At 38.8% G+C, this 19062-nt stretch overlaps 1 protein-coding gene across 1 annotated transcript in view; it reads right to left on the reverse strand.

Annotated features, from left to right (window-relative positions):
- The window catches only part of ZMAT4 (zinc finger matrin-type 4), a gene marked incomplete at its 3' end in the record, with an annotated part of 298777 nt that overhangs the window by 174486 nt on the left and 105229 nt on the right, over positions 1–19062 (reverse strand). The window contains exon 3 of the mRNA XM_081269115.1: positions 7848–7937. Within this exon, the coding sequence (XP_081125241.1) occupies positions 7848–7937 (90 nt within the window). The remainder of the gene's footprint in view (positions 1–7847; positions 7938–19062) is intronic.

Consider the following 19062-nt stretch of genomic DNA (forward strand, 5'->3'; position numbering starts at 1 on the left):
TATAGAAGCCCCCATCTCAACACCACCAGCAGCTCCTCCCAATAATGCACTGATGAAAAATGATAGTTTATTTATCACTTAGAAAATGTTTTGCTCCATCCCAGAACCTATTTCCTCTTACTTCTTTCTAGCCCTGTACTTCTCCCTACAGAACAAAGCTGAGCCTTTACTCTGAGATACTCCTGGATTATGTGGTCAATTGCAATAAACTTTCTTATAAAATCCATTCTTACCCAAGTCCAGATATTTAGTTATTTGACACGTATTTTTTAAATATCTATAAATCAGCCAGCTCTTGCTTCTGTTCACCTTCAGATACTTTTTCTAACCTTACTGGCTAATACAGTTGCCTCCATTCCCCAAAGGCACTCAAGGCTCCCAACCCAGCTTCACAAGACCCTACTCACAGTGGTGGGTGAGCTGAGTAGTGGCTTGGGGCCACAGGAAAGAAGAATAAAGGGGAGGAGGAGGAGAAATGTTTGTAAAGCCAAGATTCCACTGAGCAAATCTAAATAGCTCTTGTTCCTAACAACGCTGACTTGGTTCATGGTCAAGGAAACACTGTTCACAAAGTCAGTGTCTCTGTATCTGTCTGTCTGTCTCTCTCCCTCTCTCTCTTCCCCTAAGCATGAGTAAGTTGTACAGAGCTACTTCAGGCTTCAGCACTGACCCTGTGGCCAGGACAATCTGGAATTGACACAGTCAGCTAAAATTCTGAATCCAACAATGCATGTGGTTTCCTAAAAATGTGAGATTTAGGGGCTGCAGGTACAGCCCTGAGTGGTAAAACTCAGACATGGCATATGCGAGGGCTTGGGCTCAATCCCCTGCACACTGAAAAGATGAGGGGTTTATATTATTACCTAAATTATCCACCTTTAATTGGCTTCCCAAGTAGTTGTTTGTTCAGAAGTTAGTAAAAGAATGATAGAAGGAAGAAAGAAGGAAGGGAACAATTTGTCATAATTAAAGACAGTAAAGAGAAATTTGAGACATATTTCAAATAACACTTCATAATGTATCCATGAAAATCATTTGTATCTTCACCAAATGCATGTAACTATAGCTATCCACAACAGATCCAATACTAAACAAATTTTAATGTTATAATTGGGTTGTGGGTTTGATTCCTTACTTTGAATATAAAAGAACTCCTTACTGGTATTTCTTCAAAGGGCCATTCTAAATAAATAAGGAATAAAAGTCAGTATAAAGGGGACTTTGAAGGAGGCCTCCCCAGGCCCTCCTCATTCTTCCCTGGAGGCTATGCACAGCAGGGACCTCACCAAGAGCCCAGCACTCATACAAATCCTGCTCTGTCTTCCAGGATTTTGTCAAAGATCTACTTTGGGAAAGCCATTGTTCAACACTCCAGCTCCCACCAATCACTTCTCTGATCACCTGTTTCATTAACACCAGGATGACACAATTAGCCCTTAATTGTTTTTAAATTGCTTTATGTATGTCTTTTCTCTCCAGCTATCTGATAAGCTCCATGTTTCATACTTTTTCTGTCTTCTGCAGTATAAACCCCTGTACTTCTATAGATGCTCAATAGAAACAGGCTGATTAATTGATTAATTGTGGGCGGCATCAGAGATCATGAGTAATCCAACAACAAAAAAGAAAAACAAAATCCCCCAAGTTCACACATTACATACACATTACAATTTACCCTGCTTCTTCAGAAACAAGATTTTATTTGAGCTCATTAACAACTGAGACAGGCAATGCAGAAAATTGCACGGCAGCGTGTAAGTGGGAGCCCTCATCCACCATTCCAAACTCAATTTTTGTTTCTGTCACTGGACTGGTGAACAATAATCCCCCAAATTTACATCCATCTAAGATCTGGGAATCTTACTTGGAAATGGGGTCTGTGCAATGTAATTGGCTAAGAAGAGATCATACTGGGTTAACGTAAGTTATAGAGACACTCTAATGCAGCAGGTTCACACTCAGCATGTTCAAAGGACAGCCCTGTCTCCACCATAGTGCAGACTGATGGGGTCCAGAAGCCTGAGAGAATAAATGTCTGCTGTTTAAAGCCATTTCCTTTGCAGCATGCCTAACAAACAGACACCTGGCCATAAACACTTCATAATCTTGTTCTAATCAGCTTATTTTTTGTCACTGTGAGCAAAGACCCCATGAGAACAATGTAGAGGAGGAAAAGTTCATTTTGGCTCACAGTTTCAGAGGTTCCATCCACATTGGCCGATTCTATAGCTCTGGCCCAAGATGAGGAAAAACACCATGGCAGAGGAAAGCAGCTCAGGACATGGCAACCAGTGAGCAGAGCCTCTGCTCATTAAGGACAAAATGTAAATCTCTCAGACACACGCCCCATGGCCTACCTCCTCCAGCCACACCATAGGTACCTACAGTTGCCACCCACTGATTAGGCTAAGACTCTCTTGTAATCTAATCATTTCACCTCCGAAAATCCCGTCATTGTCTCACACATGAGCTTTGGGGGAGATACCCCGTAATCACACCATAACAATTCTACAGATACTTTAGACTTGTTTCTTTACAGGCATGGCTCATGCTGAAGAGCTTCTTTCCATCCTTCTTCACCTGGCACAGCCATATTCCTCCTAGAAGAATCAGTTCAGTGTCACTCTCTCTCCAAGAAATCTTCCTGCCTCATCACACCAAGTGCGATTGGGGACTCCTCCCCTTTGCCCAGGTATATGCCTATGGGAGCACCAACCACACTGAATTAAGGTACATGGCTTATGCAACTGACTTCTTGCTAGACCCTAACTTCTGTTGGGGAGGGTTTCCATGTCCCCCAGCTCTTACCAGACACTTCCAACCTGTCTCATAGAATCACATGGTAGAGTTTGGTTGCGATCCCAGAGAAAACTGTCTTTTGTTTTCTTTTTTCTTGTTTTCATTTTTATTTGTACATAATAATTATGCATAATAGTGGAATTATGCATTTTTGTTACATATTCATACATACTCATAATACAATTTGGTCAATTTCATATCCCAATTCTTCCTTCTTCCCCCACCCCTGTCCCTTTCTCCTACTCTGGTCTCTCCTTTTAGTTTAGTTTTATCTTCCTGGCCTTGTTGCAGCCACTTACAAGCTGTGTGACCAAAGCTACCTAATCTACTTAAACTACTTGATCTCTGTTTCAGCTTGTCTCTCTGTAGAGTGGGCACAGTGGCAGTTCCTACCTTATCCAGGAGTTGTGAGGATTAACTATGAGGATTAACCATGTAAAGCACATGGAAAAAGCCAAAGGAGTGCCAGTTCCTATTTTGACTCTGCCCAGAACAGCAGTGTTCCCTGGCTCTGGACCTAGCAACACATCAATGCCCAAAGATAAGATGTAACTTCAAGCTATATGGGGAAATTTAGGAATAGAACTTAAAGAAGCAGATTCCTAATCTCAGAGCTGAGCAATTTGAACAAGTCAAAGTATTTCTTTGGTCCTTATTTTTATTTTTATAATAAGAGGGGTCTAAATGAGACTGATTCTTCCCATCCTGGAATCTAAGACGGTTAGGAGCCAGAAACTATGCTGAATGTTTCAGATCTAAAGAAAAGCATACAAACATTAGGAGCAATATACCTAATCATGCTAAAAAATGTTAAGTTTCTCCACTTTTAAAGAGAATTATATTAACTCCATGTAGAAACACCATTTACTCAATAGTGACTAGCAATTCTGATTGGCAGTTAATTATGTCTTACCAGAATTTTAAAAAAAAATGTAAAGCTAAATCACCTTTTTACTTGAAAGTGTTATTTACCAAACAGGTAATTTTTTCCCCAAAATTTGTGATCCACAGAGAAGAAGTTATTAAAAGGGGTCATTGGTGAAAAACTGAGGATTGCAGGGGACAAGATGATCTCTAAAGTCCTTTTCAGCTCTACCGCTCAGGGGATTACTGAAAATTTCTCTAAGGCAATCAACTATAACAATTTATTTCACATTTAATTTTACTCTGGGGCCTCAAGGGGAAATTGTCTTGCTCTAAAGTTTCAGGGAAAAAAAAATTAAAGATCCAAATGAGGGTTCTAAATGGAGGCAGCATTTAAAAACTGGAAATGCCAAAACAGGAGATGTAAATTATTTTCATTTTGAAGAAGAAAATGACACCAACAATAAAAAAAAAAAAAAATGGCCAAAGGATCTGAAGTAGAAATGGAATTGGCCCAATAGACCATGGGAACAATAATAGCCACCTCTCTTCCATTCTGAGTAAATTTGGAGTTCCTGGGTACTCCCAGAGGCCTATGAATGATGGGTGGGCTGGCTCAGGTATGGTCAGCCTGTAGAAAATCAGAAACAAGTTTTCTCTGTTTTCAGAAAACACTCACTTTGTTGGGAATTCAGGGCAGATGTGGAAGCTATTCTCATTGAAATCACACTGGGGTGCAAACCTGCCACAGCTCCTGGAAGCAGGAGGATAAGTAGGAATAGAAAAGCAAGCAGAAGAAACTCTTGCATTCTTTGGAGAACCTGGGGCTGGTAAAAAGAGCACAGCAATAAAATGCACGTGTGAAGTGCTATGAAAGCAAAGGACTAAACAATGTGAGTGATTTTATTTTATTTTATTTTTTTTAATTATTTTATTGTTGGTTGTTCAAAACATTACATAGTTCTTAATATACCATATTTCACAGATTGATTCAAGTGGGTTATGAACTCCCATTTTTACCCCGTATTGATGTGACACAGCAATCTGTGAGTGATTTTAGATGAGCCTTATGATAAACCTGTATGTTGGATGTTATTATTAGTCTCATCTTGCAGCCCTGTGGAACTGAACAAGGACCACCCAGTGAGAAGAAGCAGAGGATATCTCTTTGGAGCTTCCTATGTTGAAGATGTCAGCTGCCAGCACATGAATTTGTAGGAGACTCAAGGGCAAAGAGAGTGGAAAAGCTTTGTAGCAGTAAACAGGGACACCTTCAGGAAGGGTCTGATCAGACCCTGTCAGCATGGGGAAGCTACAGGAGGAGTAAGTAGAAGCAAGGTATCCTGTGTTATTGTTCAAGGGTGCATACTTGATTTTCTCCAGTTGGTCCTACGTTGGAAGCAGGGACAAAAATTAAAGTTGCCATCATTAATTAAATCCTATCTGTTTGGAACCTATTGTCACAGGGGTTATTGCTTAGCATCCTGGTTTATTACTAGAGATGGTGGTCTGACTTAGAGCAGGCTGCCTTCCTGCACTGGTTGCCCTAGCAAATGGGTTGGTTTCCTGGACTGGTTATGGCAGATCGGGAATCAGAGTTCTATTTGTAAATGGTCTAGCCGTGGTCCATTTATACAGTCAGAATGTCAATTCTTCAATATGAGTCTGTACAAAACAAAGTTGGTCCAAATAATTACAATGCATAACCTCACAGCACTGGAGAGGGACTGGAAACAGTTCCTGAACTGTATCCAATATATCAAAATGCATAATAGAAATGATATATTCACCTGGGAAACGTAAACAGTGTAACAAAAACATCAACCATATCTTTCAAAAAGATTATCTTACTGCTTTTTCTGTCAACTGATTTGCTTTCATACTATGATTAATAAGTTAGGAAAATGATTTAATAAATAAATCATGGGTAAATAAAAGTTTTCAAAACCCAGGATACATCAAAGGGAAAAGTTTTCAAAGGGCTCTTTGGTAAGGAGTACTTACGAAAGCTTCTTTACTCCCAAATCTAAGCATCTCCTCTTCCACAAACAGGTCCAGGGTTATAGGCAGGAACCAAGCCCAAGGGGTCAATTAATCTAGATGTGCCAATAGTGGCAAAGACAGTGTCCTCAAGTCTATAAAATACCAGGTGGAGGCCCTGTGACTCCTTTCTATTTGGAGTCCTTCCTGGAAGCTCAACTATAAGCAACACATTTCAGATTAGAATGTGAGTGGTCAGAAAATAACCTGTGTCTGAACCTATATTGTCAAGTAGCCCAGAATTGCATCATTTGCTGAACATTATGATTAGACACTAAATAGTTATTGAATGAAAGGATCCAGGTGCCACTGATTGTCAGATAACTTTGAAGAGGAAAAAACTCATTTTTTTCTACCTTCTAATAAATCCTCTTTTAATGGAAAGCATGATCCTACCACAGAGACAGGATTCGGAGATTTCAGGAAAGCTGGTGTATCTACTCTCTTGCAGTTTATCAAGCTTTTTGGTTTGGTTTGGTTTGGTTTGGTTTGGTGGTTTTTTGTTTGTTTTTAGAAACACACCTGAGAAATCAGTAACCTTCCTCCTCATCCTTACTGCCCTCCTCCATCTGGTAAAACCCATCCACACCCAAGGTTGGCAGCAACTGTCAATTCTTCAGCATTGCAGTGTTGGGGATTGAACTCAAGACCTAGCACGTGATAGGTAAGCGCTTACTGCTGTGCTACATCCCCACCCTACAGGCTTAGCATGATTATTCACTTGCCTTTTGTCTCCATGGCTCTTTGTGCAGACTGTTAATTAGTACTTACACTGTGGGATCATAGTTTCTTTTGATACAATGTTAATCTCCTTCCCTAGACTATGAATTTCTTTAAGGCAACTCTGTGTCTTATTTACCTGTTTCTTCATTGCATAGTGCACCTCACATTTACCATTTCATTTAAAGACATAAAAGCCCAGTGAGGAAAGTATGATTATTATAGGCAGATTGAGGAAACTAAAGGCTCCAAGGATCAATTATTTGCCCAAGGCGCCCAAGCTAAGAGTGGAGTGAGATTCAGTCCTAACTCAGCAGCTGAGGAGTTTTCACGACATCACTGCCTCCAGTGAGCTCTAAATGCTATTTCACCCTGACGCTAAAAGCAGCTTCACAGTGTTCCAGATGAGTCTGTGTATGAACAGCTCATTTTGTGACACTGAGAGGCAGGCGTGCTTGGAATTTGTTAAAAACACCAGCCCTGATGTTCATCTCCTGACCTTTGGTTATATACAATTCTCTCCTTCTCCTTCTCCTTCTCCTTCTCCTTCTCCTTCTCCTTCTCCTTCTCCTTCTTTTTTAAATTTTATTTTCTCCTCTCAAAAATCCTCAAGTCCATGTTTTGTAAACTTTCTTCAATGATCCTATATTAATTCTTAATGGGAAAAGAGGACGTGCATCTATGAAACAGGATCACAAATGCAATTGATAGCAAGGGATAACAGTTCTTTGGCTGCAGCCTCCTCCACACTCAAAGAGTAAGGAATTTTTGTGTTTAATCCACAGTGTTTATCATGAAGGGCCTCTGCAGCTGGTGCATATGAATATTCCACTCATTAGGAAAAATAACCCCTGGGAGGAAGGAATGTTTATTTCATCAGTCTTTGCCTTAGCCTTGCTGAAATAAACCCTTTGCTCTGACTTTATACCCTCAAAGCAACTTTCTAATTGTCATTTGTCAAAGCCTGAGTATTTTATTTGCAAGATATGTACAGTCTTCATTATAAATTAACAAACTGACATTCTGTTCTACACAGTAGAGGAAAACAAAACATGTAAAAAGCAAGCATCTAATATTTCTGACAGGTTTGCCCCTTAGGTCTTGTTTTCCCAACACTTTGAACTTCAATGCCCTGTCTCTCATCACGAAGCCTTGGTCTGTCCCAGGACCTCTGCACCTTTTGCCTCTCTGTGGACTTAGTGCAATGTCATCAGAAAGTCCTCCAAAGTTGGCAAGTCCTTATAGGAAAGCAAAAACAAGCAAACAAGACTGGCTTATATGCATTATTTTGTGTAATATTTAATAAGAACTATTTCTACTTAGCTTTGCTACTAATCTGGATATGACTATAATTCCTATACTTGCAAAGTCCTTAGCAAACATAACAAATCATCTAAGGATATCAAGTGGTACCAGATACTCACATTTTCTGACCGGAGCCTCTTGGCAGGACACCCACCGTCCCTGGGGTGAAGCATGTAATACAGTCGGACTTTGCTTGCATGTTTTCGACTCTGGCAAGTAAAGGGAGAAAGAGATATTATAAAAGAGAAGGAATTTTAAATTCTTTGAAACATAGCCAGTGACCACAAATGCAAAGAGGTACTTTCAGCAGAGAACACTTAGGCATCCTCTTGTGAGTTATGTAGGATACAGTTTCAGATAGATTAAGTGACTTGCCTGAAGTCATAAAACAAATATAATTTCAGGATAACTAAAAACACACTAAGGAAGAAAGGTAAAAGCATTGAGATTGTTTAGCCTCGAGTGAATAATGTATTTAATTTTCTTCAAAAGTAAAACAGGTAAGCAGAGGAAAAATAACAAGGATTAATTGTAATGAAAAGAGGCAAGGGGATTTTCTCACTCACTCTAGCTGTCCTACCCTAAGGGATCAGGGCTGAGGCTTCCATGGGTGCCTGATAGGCACAGCAATGCCCCCACCCCCAAAAGCCCTTTCTTCTGGTTCTCCCAAACCAGAGTCTTATCTCATTAACCAGCTATCAAGAATAACCCTTTGAGGCCTATCATGAGCAAATAAAAGATATTGTATGCATATCTGGGAACTGATCAGAGCCCAAGATTCCTGGGAGCAAGAAGAAGCAGGTGAACCAGTGAACACCCACCTCTCAGGGACTCATGGGATTGTGGATTTCTGGCTGTGCTAACTGGTCCAAGATTGTCATGGAGAAACTAATCCTTGCTCAGCTTCATCTTTCCTCTATTCCTTTGCTTAACTGAGAGTCCACCTTTCATCATTTTGAAGAACACTGCAGTTCTCACTTGAAAATTCTTCCTGAGGCAGGATGGCAGAGTGAAATAGCAATAAAAAAGTACTCCAGAAGTTCAAAATCCCAGTTTCAGCTCTACCACTCTCTAGCTGTGTAATGCTGGACCATTCATTGACTGGAAAGTGTTTATAATCCAAAGAGACTTTTTCCAGGTACAAAATGAATACAATAATACTTTTAGGGTTGCTATGAGAACCAAATCAGACAGTATATCTGAAAATTGTGATTTGCATTATGCTAATCATTTCTTACTCTTGACTACATCAGTTCCAAACATTGAATCCATTTCTAGCTAATTCCAATCCCCTTTCCCTTTTCTTTATGTTCTTCTTTTCAAGGTCTTTGTTCCACTTTGCCTTTATTTACACTTGAGTTCTATCCAATCTCTGGCATGATGGTTTACTTTTATGGATTAGCCACAAAGGCAGAGTGATTTTTAGAGAACACACAGCAAGTTGCATCTTGTTTACAGGATACATTGTAAATCCTTTGTGCCTGGCTTTCCTCATTCATCACTTTTTTAATTCCTTTATTCTGCTTTAAGCAAGAAGGCTTCTCTAAACAGTCCCTGGACACTTTTAATGCCTTTATATGGGTTTAAAAGGGCTAATCGAATGAGAAGTTTTTAGAGATGTATAAAAGTACTAAAGTGTGATTTGAAATATGTTGTCAACACTTGTGGCCATTTCAACATTCCTAGTAGGTTGTAATCCAGATTATTTGGAGTCTTTCTTTTTTGCCTGAAAAAAAATTGATAGGACAGAGAAATAAGATCTGTGTGGATGGATGTCAGAGGATTCAACATTATTTCTCATCTTCTGCAAGTTTGGAGTTTGACACAGTACAGACTAGCTTTAAAAAAAAGAACATGCTGATTATTAAAATTTGTATGTTTTCTACCATTTTGTTGGGTTTTTTGGAGGTTGAAGCAATACTAGAAATGCTGCTGCATTCAAAAGAATGAAAAGAAATATTTAAAAAACCTGAAAAATGCTGAATATGGACACAGCCTCGGGTGGTGAAAAAGTGCACACAGATGGTAATTGGTGAAAAGATAAAGTGGTAAGTGTGTGAGCTCAAACGTGGCCAAAGTAGATTTTCAATTTTGCATTTGTTATCACTGAAAAACCTCTCATTGCAGTTCCTGTATCATCAATCTACTAAAAGCCCTGGATTTCTAGGGAATAAAATTATGGCAAAATGGGAAATAATGCAACCTGTTTTGTGACTGGTATTTTTCGCTTTTCTAAAGTATTCTCTTTCTTTTCAAAAGACTTTCCAGCAAAGGCAAAATTCACAGAGTTATTTAATTCCAGTTTTAAAAAAACTCGTAAAAGCCCATTAGCTGAAAAGAAAAGGCAAATAAATGGCATGTTCTTCTGTGAAGCCATTAGTGATAAGAGAGGTTGGGATGTGAGGCTTATTAGCAATTTCCATCACTTGGGGACTGTTTTACTCCTTTAGCTCCCCACCTCTGATGTTGGTGAAAGAAGGTCTAATCACTATACAGTTGGGAATACTGCCTCAGGTTATAGATGAAGAGTGACAGAGCTTTGGCAAATACCTCCTGACTCTACAGTCATTAGAGTATCTCCTCTGCTTGGGCATCTTTTCCCCCCTCATTCCTTCCTCCAGGTTGCCTGAGCCAAATGCAATGCCTTCTCTGTGCAGAAGGCAACCCTGACTTCCAACAAGAAGAACAAATCCTATGGCTAGCCCACCACTCAGAGCTGAAAGTTAGAAGTCACCTGCTCAGGTAGACTAATCCCAATCTAAAGCTGCTTCCAAATTGTATTGATTGACAAAGGGAAAGAAATTCCCATCAGATTGTTCTTGAGCACACTCCAGCCTGGGGCTGTCAACATGAACCTACAGCACTACTATTGAGTCTACTCCCTTCTTTTGGCATCACATTTTCCCTAGAAGAATCTCCAAGTCACTTCCAATGTCTGCCTCCAACTGGCTCTTCTCTACCCCTTGTCTACCAGAAATTCCTTGAAATTTGGCACAATAATCTCACTACTTTCAATTCATTCTAAAAAAAACAAACAAAATATTCCCTACCAAAAAAAAAAAAGAAACCTAAATTTAAATTGGAGCAAAGATGTTCACTGTAGCATTACCTAAACCTGAAGGAAAAAAAAAAAAAAAACTTGGGGGACATCTGCGTGTGGAATAACAGACTTATTAAAGTGACCATAGAATGTCCTTATGGTAAGCAAAGAAATGGGGGAAAAACACTTTCTACATAATAAATGTTAAAATGTTATACTCACACTGTGCATATATTATGATTATAATTATGTATAACTGTAAATATATCAATAAGAAGTGGAAAAGGAAAAGAAAAAAGATTTATTAGGTTAGAGGGAGCATGGTTTTCATATTTTATTTCTATAACAAATTTGCCTGTAATATAAGCATAATAATGATACCTTTACAATGCTCAAGTCATGATTTTTTCCACATTAAGTACACTTTTTCTCACAATTATTATAATTACTAAAAAGCATCACTGATCTGGAATGTTTTTAATATGTACTGGCATAATTGACGACATTTCCATCTACTCTTGTTAATAGCTTATTAAAAAAAATACATATTTTTCTCATTGCAATAGTTAGTATTAGATGAGCCTTCATAACCCAAGGGCAATATATTCAAATTCAACCTTTAAAACTGCAGTTTGGTACCTACAAATGCCACGGTAAATATCTGTGCTGTCACCATGTGGTCACTTTTGGCTTCTGTGTATGTACAGAGACACCAGGACACGGAAGCCACTGCTCTCCCAGAATAAACCCAGAAAGGCTGGAGGAAGACATGCATTCAAAACTGGCTCTGTGTCATTCACACAGACAAGAAAAATAACAAATCCTTATTACTTTTTCAAAGATTTATTAATACTTAAAATTTGCACTGCTTTCCAAAATTCAAAAAGATAAACAAATTATCACATAAAGAGAAATTTGAGGAGAAAAAGGACCTCACATGTTAAATGTATGAATTACAAAGTTTCAAGAAAGAAAAAGGACCATTACTTTAAGGAAGAAGCATGAAAAAGAAATAACATTCTCTCCCAATTGCACAGAGAGTCGATCCCAGGCTCTTTCCTGCATTAATATTTGCATTTTAAGCAAAAGTCATTACTTTCACTCAAACCACATCAACTTTAAGCTGCCCAGATAGGCCAGAAATTACCAACTCTTCCATTTTAATTAAAGCCTTTGCCCCCATCCTAGGCATTGCACAGGGTCAGACCTATTTGAAGATTAGTTTCTTTTGTTGAAACAATCTCTTGGCACTCAAAGGAATTGTCTAAAGTAGAAATTCAGGCCAGCCTTCTCTTTGGGGGGATAAAGAACAAGACAAACCTCTATTTCAGATGTAGTTCTGTGAAAGAAGGGGGCGAAACACATAAAAATAGAATGGCTTTGTGCTTCACCTAAATAACCATCTTCCATTATCACACATTCCTCAAAAAACAATTCGCAACTCAAATTTGCTTCCAACAAGGCTACTGATTTCTGGTATTATAAAATGTAGAGATAACAAAGCAAGTTTATATTTGCATAATGCTTCAAGCAGTCTTCAAAGTCCTTTCACATTTATCATCTCGTTTCATCCTCAAATCACAGTTGTGAGGCTGGCAGGAGAGGTGTTATCTCAAATAAGCTTTAGGATCCATTCCTGATTTCCTAGATAAGTCTTCCACCATCTTATTTCATTATAGGCATCTAATTATACCTCTTCCAGAAACCAGCTAAAACAAGCCAAGGACTTCAAGAAAAAGGGAAAACCTGGAGCAGACTGATAATTATAGAAGAGTGATTTCCACAGGCCACCACTTTGAGGTATTTCTACTCGTTCAGGGTAAAGAGGAGCCAATCAGGGAAAGGACAACAAGTACCAAGGGTTTAACTCCCTGGGATGTCCACAAAGTGACTGGCTGTAGAGAAAAGAGGGGCTTCTTCTCATGGAATGGAAGGGGAGGATGTCCTGGCAGATCCCCTTTAAGATTCCATTATTGAAGGCTCTGGACCAAGCCCTGGAAAAGCTGCAGCACAGCTGTGTTATGAAGTCACAGTTAAATGCAGACAAACCAAAGAGAAAAATACATGTGTTAGATTCCCTCTAGTGAGGGGGGAATCTTACCCTGGTGATGCATCGTCCCTTATTATCACCAGAAGGATGCTGGGTGTATCCTACCATGTACCTAGTAGGAAAGATAGGCTAATGAGAAAAGTAGGAAGAGAAAACCAGTCCCTGGAGGAAGGCTTCACCCACAGAGAAAGATAAAACAGCTCTGCTGAACTGCCCAAGGCCCCAGGTTGCTGGTCTCCTACTAGGGGTGCTGGACTACTGAAATTGTCTGTAATCCAGTCCTGGAGTTGAAACTGCACCTCAAGACCCTAAAAAGGAATCAGATGAACCATGAAAGCATGCAAGGCCAATCCACATGAAGCAGGGACATGAGGCAGGCCATAATAAATGTCTATTCTGCCAGGAATGAGTGGCACCTATTTAAAAACATCACTCCATATAAAGGAGAATTTATTTATTTATTTATTTGTTTGTTTGTTTGTTTGTTTGTTTATTTATTTATTTATTTATATTATAGCAGTGCTGGGGGTAGAATCCAGGACCTTGCACATGCTAAGCAAGGGCTCCACCACTGAGCTAGAGTCTCAATCCAATGATAATTTTTGAAAAACCCTCAGAGGATTGACAAAGCCACTTCACAAAACATTTGCTACAATAAACAGAAGTAAATTACAAATGGTGCATTTCTTTTCAATCATTTAATTCAGAAAAACATGAATTGAAGGTAAAAGCTAAACAATGAGATGATTAATGAGGGTCTTTTAAAAAATGAGAGGATTGATTGAGATGAGATGAGATTGTCCACTGTCCAAGTTCACACAATAAGGAAATTAAAAATATCATAGTCTAATTCTGAAGGTCGTTGACTGCAGTTCAATACCAGAATCAACACCGCAGATCTGTATAGAAGTCAAGACCAAGACAATTTTTAGAATGCAGAGGAACAGAATAAAGAAGTAGAGGGAAAATGAAACTAGAACTAATACAAGAAAAACCAGAAGACAGATACTGTGGCTTTAATGGCAGAATGAATAAGCAAACAAGTGAAAAAGGATTAAAAGTTCCCCATATAAGCTGGTGCAGCGGTGTCTGACTATAATCCCAGCAGCTAGGGAGGCTGAAGCAGGAGGATTGAGAGTTCAAAGCCAGCCTCAGCAAAAGCAAGGCTCTAAGCAACTCAGTGAGATCCTGTCTCTAAATAAAATACAAAATAGCTGGGGATGTTGCTCAGTGGTCTAGTGCCCCTGAGTTCAATCCCTAGTACCCCCCCCCAAAAAAAAAGTCTATATTTTTAATCTGTAATATATGTATATAAGAGGCACCAAACAAAGTAGGAAAGGTCTTTGCAACATGTAAAAGAATGCTTGAATACCTTTGAGATCTAATGCTCTGACAAACTTATATAGAAAAAAATAATATAAAAATTTAAAAAATTGTAAATAAGACTTGAGGCACCCAAATAGCTAAAGGACACTTACAAAGAAGTTCATCAAATGCTTACGATTTTTAATTAAAGAAACATAAATTTACACCCATGAAATTGGCAAGGATTTATAAAAATATGCATATCCATATCAGTGAAGATTCAGAAAAACTACTCCTCATGTACAGAGCTAACAGGCATGTAAATTGACACAAGCTTCCTAGATGGAAATTTTGCAAAATATATCCAAAAGGCACTTACTTGATCCAACAATTCTGCATCTATGAATTTATTTCAAGGAAGCAATTAGAAACATGCATTTCCACTGATTTATAATAATGAAAATGGAAAAATAGTTAGAGGCTTTGCAACAAGAGGGATACATAGTATGATGTATCTATATGATAGATTACCAAGCAGCCATTAGGAGGCAGAATATTATTCAATGACATGAAAAATATAAATTTTTTGAAGTAATATTATTAAGAAAAAAATGCAATTCCAAGTCAGAATATAAAGGACACAAAATTGTTTTAACAGAATGTATGTGCATGTGCGCTTATCTGTATGTATACATAAATAACAGCAAAAGTCTAAGTATACCAAAGGATTAACATTGCCTATGTATATTATGAGTGATTTTTAATTATATATATGTCTTTTTGAATTTTCCAAGCTTTTTAAAAGATCAGATCATTTCAGTAATCAAAAGGGAAAAATATCAGTCTTAGAGATTCATTCCAACACTAAAAATTCTTCCTCCTAATAGCCTTACCTTGAGATGAGAAATGTTAGTCTCAGACCAAAAAAAAAAAAAAAAAAAAGAAATAAAGAAAGAAAGAAATGTCCCACATTCCACAATTTATAAATTCTCAAGGAACAGGGATTATATCTGTTTAGGTCATTGCTGTGTCCCCATAAGCTATCGCAATGCCTGACACGTAGCCAGTGCTCAGTAAGAATTTGTCTAGTGAGTGACTGAACACAGGATAAAAGTATAGGGCAATCCCCAAAGAGCCCTAGACCCTCCATGAAGAAAAGTGCATTTCCAGTCATCATTGTGCAGATTTCCTGGCATTCTAAAAATGAAACCAAGACTATCACCCTACTGTTTCCATTTCTAAACTGCTGCAGTGCAGGTCAGAGGGGAGAGGGAGCCTGCAGTCCGGAGTTCTAAGCAACAACACCTGCAGGCACTTTGCAGCGTGTGCACCTTGGAGGGAAACCTCACAGCAGGTGAACTGATGTAGACTATATTTGAAGCAAAAGCTCTGGAGAAATTAAGGAATTGTTGCAACTGGTGCAAAAGTGGAGATTCAAGGTGGCGGATCCACGGCTACAGACACTGTGGCACATATGGATCTAGCCTGCGGAGGAAGAGAGATTTTGGACAAGGCCAAGTTAATTCCTCCACTGTTTCCAAGAAGCCAGAATGAACAGACACTAGATTGGAGAAGTCTCCCTTAACTTGCCCTCAGACATGTTGGCTGCTTTGGCCAAGGGTCATGTGTCTTTTAGTTTTTGATCATACCATTCTGATAGTTGTGCTGTTATGGACCCAATAGAGTCCCTGCAAGTTCCTATGTCAAAGCCCTAATCTCCAGTGTGACTGCATTTGTAGAAAGGTCCTTTAAGGAGGTTATTAAGGTTAAATAAGGTCATAAAAGCCCAATAGGACTGGTGTTTTAATAAAAAGGGAAAGAAACAGTAGATCTCACCCTGCCCCACCTCCTTTCTTTCCTCACTCTCTCCACCCCTCTCTCCACCTTCTTCCTTGTGCCCAGCAGAAAGGCCATATCAGGATAGGACAAGAAAGCGGCCATCTACAAGCCAGTGGCACTTGACCTTGTATTTCTAGCCTCCAGAACCATAAGAAAATAAACGTTATCTAAGCCCCCAGTTTGTGGTATCTCATTTTGGCAGCTGGAGCTGACAAATACATATGTCATCTTTCTCAACTAAATGTTCTCTTGGAGTCTTTCTTGCACACAGCAATCAGCCCATTTTTCCAAAGCACAAAGAGTAGTCTCAAAGTTTCTAGAATTAGATCACTTTGTTTTTCTCATATATTTTTAAAAGATCATTTAAAATGAGAAAATCCTAGATGAAGAGTGTATTAGGAAAAAATAATTTTTTGTTGGAGAAAAACATGCATGGTGGAGTATTACCATGATTTTGTAAACATGTTTGTACAAAATCTATATTGCTGTCTGCCTACACAAGTGACTACATCAATGCATTACAATTTTAAATCAAAGTCTTGCAACTCAAAAAATTAAATTACCACCAAAGCGTGGAGGAAGAGTTTTTCTGTGGTGTGAGTACAGAGCTAAATATGTCTCCATGATGTCTGTGCATTTTAAGCAGTCACATGAGAAATAAAAGAACATGGGCTCATCTCATCCTTTTTTTCTGTTTTGGGAAAAAAATAACTAAAAGTCCTATTCCCCCATAAACCCCTTGTCAAGAAGTTAATGTTTGAGATGAGGGGGGAAAATAAGGCAATGAGATCAGTGATTAAAGTCAGAGAAGACTGAGCGATTTGAAGTAACAAAGCTATCAAATCCTCCTGAAATGTGAAAGCTTAAACAACATGAGCCAATCCTAGGCTATAATTTCCCAAGGTCTCTTGGTTTCTCCTATGAAGTTCGCAGCTGGACTAAGAAAAACTTGAGCATTTTATAAAGATACCACTGTGTGATATCTTCCAAGATTAACCCCACCATTGCCATGGGCAAACATTAGTGCAATCACCTCCTATTTGTTTTAAGTGAAATTTAGTTTGAGAAAGAAAACAGAATAATAAAGTCTCTGTTCTTGTGAGATGCATGATGAGCTGGGCAAGGTAGGATAATCACCCCAGCAACCAGAATGAGGTCAGCAGCACCTGGGCTCACCTGTGCTGCCCCAATATGCTTTGATCCTCTCTTCATAACATTTTCACATTAGATTCTTTTTTACCCTATTATTTTATGATCCTTGGTATTTAATTATTCCTAAACTGAACTCTGTTCTTAAGACTGAATCCTCAGTCTCCTATTATTTTTAGAGTCCTGATCTATCCCCACAATGCATTTTTAAACCTTCTGCATAGAGCAGTTCCTCTATAATACCCATCAACTGTTCAAGAAGTCATGTAAATCAGATTACAGAACATAACTTAACTGGGCCCTACTATAAACAAAGCAATGTTATTGTTTTTTGTTTGTTTGTTTGTTTTTTGTTAAATGTGAACTGATAAAAGGAAATATTTAGCTAGGTGTGGTGGCACATGCCTCAAGAGGCTGAAAAAGGAAGATCTCAAGTTTGAAGTCAGTCTTAGCAACTAAGCAAGACCCTGCCTAAAATAAAATAAAATAAAATAAAAAGGTCTGGGTATAGTTCAGTTGTAAAACACCCCTGGGTTCAATCCTCAGTATGCAAAGAAAAAAATTTTGCTTAACAAAAGGATTCTCCATCTCTCAGCAAATCATAGTTTTGAAGTTCCTTAGGTATACTTGAAGTGCAACGTTATTTTCAAAGATTTTATATCCAAGTTGATTTCAAAAATACTTCCAGGTATATAAAACATTTTTATCCAAAACAAAGTGATCAGAAAATTTTATGAAGAACATTTCTCATTCAGTGTAAAATAACATATACAAATTAGCATATCCATCTCTCCCCTTTGTCCTGCCCAACCCCATAAGCCCTATACCACATATAGATTTTAGCTAGGTTTTTGCATATAAAATTACCTAGCTGAAATGTGTCAGGGGTGGCGATCACCTCTCACCAATACTATAGGGTTTAGCAATGATGCCAACTAGAAAATTAGGTTAGTAGCTTTGTTTCACCTAATGATGGGGAAACAAATTGCTTTTTTTTTTCTTTTGAGGAGCACTCTATAGCATCCCCAAGCAGAGTTAAGTATTCAGAAGCATGTTTTATTTTTCTAGCGATGTTTGTTTTAATACTATTTTACAGACCTTAAGGGGAAACCTGCACACACTGACAGCTGCAACTCTGCTATCACCAGCAGCTCAATTGCCACCTGCTTTTCAATTTATCTATTTGCCTACTCAAGTCCCAGATTTTAGTCTGTTTGCAGGTTGCTCTCAACTGATGGAATGATTAAAGAAAGATAGGGAATTTCTGAAATAATCCATCTTCTCTAGACAGGTGGTGGTTGAGCAGAAGATGTTTTTACTCAAACAATATCCCACTCCCCAAAATGTACTCAGAGTCTCTATGTCACTCTTGTACCTCAACTAGAGGGACAAGAGAGAAACACAGGCAGAGTGTGTACTTCCAGGGAGTGAGTGCAAGCACACTCTCTTGGGGAGGATGGGGGAGACACCTGCAGAGATTTTTCAGGTCCCACTTCATCACTGGGCCCTCAGGCAGATCATGCCTGTGAAGTTCCTTCCTTCCCATTCTTCCTTAAGTTTGGTCCCTGTAGCACATGATTCAGCATCATAGGGAGTTTTCAAAAAGGCAGGTTTCAAATCTCACAATGACATTTACTAGGGTGGAGACCTGGAAATTAGGTTGTCACCAGCTCCCTTGCAGTTCCTAGCAAAGTGGATTTTTATAAAGCGTGGCTTGACTTTTCACCCTTTCTAATCCTCCCATCTTCTCTTCTTTCTATGGCTGCCAAGCCTGGATTGGCAGGGAAAGAAAATAGACGGAGAGTTATCTCCCAGCTTCAGCTGGATGGCACTTCAGTGCAAGAGGCAAAATCAGGAAGAACTAGTGTCGAGGCCAGGCTCCCAGAGACCTGCAAAGGGAAGGTGGAAAGCACAGAGCTTGAAAGTGCCAGGTTTTGGGAGAGGCGCCACT

The sequence above is a fragment of the Spermophilus citellus genome (genome assembly GCF_964194105.1).
Source record: "Spermophilus citellus genome assembly, chromosome: 16".
Classification (NCBI taxonomy): domain Eukaryota; kingdom Metazoa; phylum Chordata; class Mammalia; order Rodentia; family Sciuridae; genus Spermophilus; species Spermophilus citellus.